The sequence below is a fragment of the Pagrus pagrus genome (assembly GCF_965226575.1).
Source record: "Pagrus pagrus genome assembly, chromosome: 3".
Lineage (NCBI taxonomy): Eukaryota > Metazoa > Chordata > Actinopteri > Spariformes > Sparidae > Pagrus > Pagrus pagrus.
This window is the reverse complement of record NC_140187.1, coordinates 6,160,533-6,167,478: the sequence shown is the minus strand read 5'-3', so window position 1 is coordinate 6,167,478 and position 6,946 is coordinate 6,160,533. Positions and strand designations below refer to the sequence as shown.

The 6,946-nt window shown below is 36.6% G+C and overlaps 1 protein-coding gene across 2 annotated transcripts in view; it reads left to right on the top strand.

Moving 5' to 3' along the window:
• cenpp (centromere protein P) overlaps positions 1-5,871 on the top strand; it is a 90,760-nt gene extending 84,889 nt beyond the window's left edge. For both annotated transcript variants that reach the window (XM_084347716.1, XM_084347717.1), the window contains exons 7-9: positions 3,527-3,606; positions 3,702-3,793; positions 5,644-5,871. In XM_084347716.1, coding sequence (XP_084203842.1) covers positions 3,527-3,606; positions 3,702-3,793; positions 5,644-5,774 — 303 coding nt within the window. In that variant the 3' untranslated portion in view covers positions 5,775-5,871. The remainder of the gene's footprint in view (positions 1-3,526; positions 3,607-3,701; positions 3,794-5,643) is intronic.
• The last annotated feature ends 1,075 nt before the right edge of the window (positions 5,872-6,946 follow it).

The following is a 6,946-nucleotide window of genomic DNA, read 5'->3' as shown; positions in this document are numbered from 1 at the left end:
AACAGAGTGCTTGAGGCAGCAGGAAGTTTTTGTTTCCTCTTTACTGTCACTCGGCTCTGACCGGGCTTTCACCATCACTTCAATAAAGATTTTGTTCACCTTGTGTCAGCTGTTTGATATCAGCTCTCAGCCCACCTGTACGGTAGAAACATAACGCAAGCGAGACCCTGCAAGTTCGTCAGGTTGACTTAAGTAATGTAATGAGATGGCTGATTCTGTCTCGGCTTGTCTGCATCGACAGTGAGCTGCATGTGTTTAACACAGTTACCTCACAGACGCCCGTCTGTTTTCTGTTGAAGCTTAACAGGCATTCAAATCCATCAGTGTTACTAATGAGGTTGCTAGTTAATATGAGAGATATTCATTAAATTAAATTAAATAGTTTCCAGCAGAATTTCCAAATATCTAAAACTAGTTATTGTGTTTGGTCAGTCGCTAAAATGAGTTTAACCTTCTGGAGAACGTCTGTTCATGTCTGAAACACTGAGTTTTTTTGTTTTTTTTAACTTTAACACAACTTTATTTATGTTTTGTAGAGACAAGCTTTCTTCAAATTTGGCACAAATGTCCACTTGAACTTAAGGATGAACTGACTGACCTCATAAAACACATTTTTGGGCATAAGTCTAGAATTTATATGATAATTATGACAACATTTTACACAACTGTCAAGTTATGACATTTGATATCCAAACGCTCAGAGGTTAAATGCACTGTGACATCATAATACTCCTGCGAAATATGTTTCAGTCACTATTCAACGCCACAGCTCAAGAACAGCAACTCGACTGGAGCACTGAGGCACACAGCTTCAAGGCAGTAATCCTAGTTTAAAGATGTTTCTTAAACTATTATTAATAATTTCAGTGATTTACAGGCATACGTGAAGTTTTAATGAAAAAACGACACAAAGACGGGTTGCAATAAAATCACTTTATTAAAAAAGACTGGGTTGTAGTTTTATTTCTTGCATCGTTCTTCTGTGTTTGTGTTTAGATTTAAGATTTTTACGCTTTCATCAGACTTACAGCTGCATTTGTGCTAATAAAAGATACGATGCATGTGAGATGAGGTCAGATTAAAAGCTGCTACATAAAGACAAAAATGAGGCAGAGAAAGTCCGCAAAATCAACCTGGATTTGAGATGAGGGGTGTTGCAATATGCCAATGTGGACAATAATTGTGATATGTAAAAAATAAAATGATGATATTTTCGTGTAAACAATCCAGTGCCTGTTAAATCATTTCTGTTACTTTCTGTTCTCACTTTGTCACGGTAGGTGGCAGTAATGCACCTTCATGCTGGTTTTAAAAGAAGCCTTCGAGTAAAACCAAATAAAAAGAATAATGCAGTAACTGGCTCACTACTACCACAGTGTGTGAGAGCCAGACACCTTACCTGTAGTGCAGGTAGATATCACTGTACTTATCACAATAATCGTGCAGTGGAAATCTGATATCTCAACAGCTCTGAGATTCATTTCTGATGAGCAGGACGAAGACTTCATGATATTTATGCACCTCATCCTGTTTCATTGATCCCGTGTGAATCGGACAAACGTGGACAGAATAGAGAGAAAAAAGTGTGTGGGGTGGAGGTGGAGTCACTGCTGCTGAAAAATGAACATATGTTTGTTTTTTTATATCAAGTATGACGAATGTACTTTCTTTTCTGTCATTGTGATTTCTTCATGTGGCAAAAATCTGCTGCTTTCATTAAAGACAGGAGACGAACAAAACTGCTCAGTAGAAAAACCACAGGACAATAAAGACCTGATTCTGGTCTGATCTGGACTCATTCAAGGAGTAAAAACTGACAGCAGTCTGGAGCTGATTATAGACGTCAGCTAACACACACACACCGCATCACAGCTGCAAATGTCTCGAGGCTAATCACCTGGACACACCCCTCACCTGTTGAACACGCCCACAATGACTGAAGTATACTGGAGAACAGCCCTGTGTGTGTGTGTGTGTGTGTGTGTGTGTGTGTGTGTGTCTGTCCAGGCTGTAAAATAAATCACATTAACAGGTTTGTTATCAGATCAGATATCGCCTCCTTCTGAATGTTGTTTCAGATCATAAACTTCACAAACTGTTTCTTCATGGAAAAATAAAGAGAAGAGGTTTTTTTTTGTTTTGTTTTTTTTGGTAACTGGAAACTGAAGCAGCATTTTCATTTATCATTTAAAGTTGATGAATCTCAAACACGACCTCACACTACAAATATTCACTCCCTCTGTCTTCTTGACTCCTCATTACAGTTTAATGTTGTGTCTCCGTGTACAGACTTGTGTATTTTGTTTTGATGGATGAGGCCTCAGCATTCAGGTTACTAAACAGATGTTGTAGCGCCCCCCGCAGGCCAACTGATACAACCTTGACAATGGTGGAAAACATCAGTTTCCATGTCAGTTTGGCAAAAACTAACACTGAATCACAAGCAATTTGTTTGTTTGTTTGAGAAAAAGAGTAAGTTGACGAATGATTTGGTACAAAATGTTTCCTGAAAATCAAAACAGCTGGACTGAGAGAAGCTGTTTATCTTCTTTGATTAGGATCAGTAACTTCCAGCTCAGTGTTCTGAATGAAAGTATTATTTATCCGGTTATTGCTGTGATATTAAGTGCACATTTTCAGCATAACAAGTGTTTACAATAAGAGAAAAAGATAACACTTTTATATGTCAGAGAATCACAACTCAACGAGACGACAGCTGCTGGTTCTGACGGTGGGTTCATCTTCCTGCAGATGTGGGAACATATTGTTGCTCTGAAAGGAAGTTGTTGTTTGGTCAGTAAAAACTGATCATTAGAGAGTTTGAATAGTTTGTCACTAAAGTTGGCCTGTTCCCTGTGCTCTGTAGTCTCATTACACTAAATGATAACCACCGTTTTTAAGACGCGTAAGAGCTTTTATTCAATTGTGGGACATTTAATGATGTATTTTACGTCACAGAACAAAACGTGTAAATATTTTAAGCCTGTGGTAACCACAGTCCTTAGTTCAGACATTTAACCAATAACCAGTTCAAAAATCTCAGACTTTAAGACGAGAAAACCAGATGTGCAAAAATGCGAACTGATTTCTGGGTTTTCAGACTAAAGCTCTGTCTTGTGTTAACCGATTTTTGTTGTCCCTGTTTTTAGCTGTATGTCTATTTCTGTCTTCTGTAAATTGTTATTTGAACTGTAAGTAATTCTGATTAAATGTGAACATTTTCTGTTTTCCTTCCTATGACTGTAAACTGAATATCTTTGTGTTGAGGACAAAACAAGACATTTGAGGACGTCCTCCTGGACTTTTGGTTTTTTTCTCCATTTTCTGACATTTTATCGACCAAACAACTAATCGATGAATCGAGAGAGTAATCAACAGATTAATCAACAATGATAAATTGCAGCTCTGCATGCACTGTAATGTGAACTGGAGGAAGTTACAGAGATCTGAAACATGTACATGTGGGTGTGTGAGTGTTTAAATGTGTCCTTTAAGTGAGAATATCTCTCTCTCCGTCTCTCTGCAGGAGAAGTATCCGTCTGTCGTCTGTCTTCCTGGAGGCTGCAGGTCAGAGGTCATGACCCTGAATCATCCTGAACTTCCTGGGTAAATAAATACTGATGGATCAGAGGAACTGAGAAATCTGAAATCTGTCCAGTCTCCTCTGCTGACCGCTGACCGCCTGCTTTTATTGCTTTTAGCTGCGTCTTGTTCGTTCATTGGTCGGTCGAGGTTTCCAAAGAGGGCGGAGTCACTCCAAAGATTGACCTGGTGACAAAGATCCCTGAGAGAGGTGAGATGTCCCACTCTCCCATAGTTTACCTGAACTCTACAGACAGGAGGCTCAATACAAACCCTGACGGCACTTTAACACTACAGGCTGTTTTCTTGTTTTCTGTAATGTAGATTCAGTTTTAGACTGGAGCTGCAACAATAAATCAAAAAATCAACTATTAAATTAATTACCATCCTTTTTGAAAATTTTAAAACTTCTCTGATTCCTTAAATGTGAATTTTTCCTGGTTTATTTCCTCGTCTATGACAGTAAAACTGAGTATCTCTGGATTTTAGGGAAAACACTAAACATTTTCCACCATTTTCTGATATTTTACAAACTAAATTGTAAATTGCAGCCGTAGTTTGGACGTGAGACAGAATGAAATCAGAGAATCTTCAACTAAAGTCAATAAATCGAGCAAAAAACACATGATGATGAAACTGGTTGTTGGATTGTCAACAAAAATTTAAAAAACTACATGTAAATGTCTATCATTAATGATTAGTTTTGATTAGTTTGAGAACCTGATAATTGATGAGTTAACTTTGAATCTGTATTTCTAAAATCAGCACTGTACTCATTTCTGCATCTTTCACTCTATTGTATCTTTTTAGGAAAATAAAAATTTAAATATTGATTAAAAAATTTTCTCCATATAACAACATGCAGACAATGTCAGCCGAGTAGTGACTGACTGAAGATAGTTACACTGTAAAATCTACCTGCTTTTTCTCACACTTCCTTTTTTTTTTATTAAACCAAAGACACCAACGATATGTTGACACAGTTCTGACACACACTCAACAAAAACAAATTGTTTTTGCTCCCGATTCTCACAAGATGATATAAAACATTTAGGACTTTTTAGTGTTTTTTTACGGAAACCCTGAGGGGAATGGGAGAAAAAATGTTTCTGGTGCTCCTTTTTCTAATTTCTAAAATATTTTTTCATGCGTGAAACAGAGTGGGAAAAAAATATTTTTGTTAAAAAAAAAAAAAAAAAAAATTGTATGTGTTGATCCGAGTGAACTTTTTTTTTTTTCCATGTGTCAAGCCGAGAGAAAAAACTTTTTTTTCCACGAGTGAATTTTTTTTTTTCATGTGTTGAGAAGAGTAAAAAAAAAAGTTCACTCATGAATTATTTTTTTTCCAGAGTAACAAAGGCTCAAGTGTTTCTTTCTGTAATACTCATTTTCTGGAAAAATATTTTTTCCACTGGGTTTTTTTCACTCAGCTCGACACATGAAATAAAAAATGTTCACCCGTGAAAAAAAACATGTTTTCACTGTTTCACACATGAAAAACATATTTTAGAAAAAAAAATTTTCTTCATATTTTCTAATAATTTTAACCCACAATAAACTGTTTCCTACAACTCTGACCTAATTTATAAACAGTTTAGGAATGTTCTTGATACACAATACAAGCAAATATTTGTTAGATTTTTTTATTTTTGTCAGCATTATTGTCCATTTTGTTGATTTTTTTTATTCTTGTCTGCTGACACATTTTATATTGACCAGCAAAGAGTTGATGTATTAGTTTGTTTTATTCAATCCAAAATGAAAAATCCAAACTGATTTTCAGTTTACTTGTGTCAAGACTTTGCCTTTGTGGGTCTGGATCCAGCACATGAAAAATGACAACATTGTCAAAGATTTATCGCTGCAACGCTTCTAGAAATTTTTTGGAATTGATTCATTGAAAGTGTTCAAATTAACCTTAAAACCATAAAATAAATCATGACCAAAAAACACACTTAATGTTAAAAATCTTGTTTTTATGACATCACAGGTCAAACTGACTGTAGATTTGTTCTTGAATGATCAATGTGAACTGATTTTTTCCCCTCCATGTCTCTGCAGCGCTGCAGTTCTTCCCCTCTCAGCCTGTAGGCGGCGCTGCTGAGGCCTTTCAGAGCCTGCTGAGGATTCTGGGACCTGAAGCTGCCATCGAGTCCGTCATCATGGCAGTCAGCCTCTCACAGGACGCATAACTCACATCTTTGTCTCTAAAATGTAAATCATGAACCTTTTGTATGTTCTCACATGTCAAACCTGAGCTGATGGATAAATAAAGCAAACAAACAAACAGTTTAGTCTCTTAGAAATCTTTATTCAATATAAAGAGCACGACTGTGACAGCTGTTACAGCAGAGCTCATCGGTCAAAATCTACAAAAATAAATAATTTAAATACAAAATGCCAGACAGCAGTGTCGCCTTTGTATTTTCAAATAGTTTTCTTCTCTCAGCTATTTACACACACGCAGTTATTACAAGTCTGTAGTATCACAGTGCTGTGATGTTTCTGCACGCCGACGCTCAGGCAGCAGGCAAACGACCAATCAGACTCCAGCTCACCTGTCAGAGCTTCGACTCAATGTGAGGACGAAGTTTGTTTTCTTGTGATTACAAACAGCTGTTCTGTAATCTTTAACATAATCTTATCAGTGCGGCGTTTCGCCACAGTTTGTGTCCGTCTTGTGTCTTGAATCATGTCTGATAATGTTTCAGAAGCCTGCGAGGTCGATCTACAGACTATCTCCATGTGAAATAGAACTTGACTTAAATCTTTGTTGAACATTATTTCTTAAACCAAACAAAGATGGTATCTGGATATTAAATATGTCTTCATTTATATGCTGTGAGCTTAACTTTGAAGAACTGACAGAACAATTGTAACTCAGGGTTCTGTCACCGTCTTGTTCTGGAGCTTTTGACCGAATCACTCAGTTCTCATAAAAATGCAGATGTTTGAACTTTCCATGATTGTGAGCACCTCTACAACTTCTCACCCTGTTTTGACAACTAGCAAACCCAATCTGCTGATGATGTGTCAAACAGTTAAAAGCTCCACAACAAGAATTTCATCTTGAATTTATCTTCATTTACATTTTATATTTGGATTCACAATAACTGGTTAATGTTTTTTTTGTGTCTTTGTCTGGGTTAGGAAATTAAGTTGCAACTTGGGAAACAATGGGAAAAAATATACTTTTTAAAAATCATAACAGACTTTTTGAAGAATATTTTTTATCCAGATCAATCGATCACTCTGTCACATCTATCACAGTCGATCAGTGACTGATAGATGTGAGAGTTTCAAGCTCAGAACGAATGTTTGTGGTTGAAACGTCGTCATGTCCATCGTAGAACGTAATTAAATT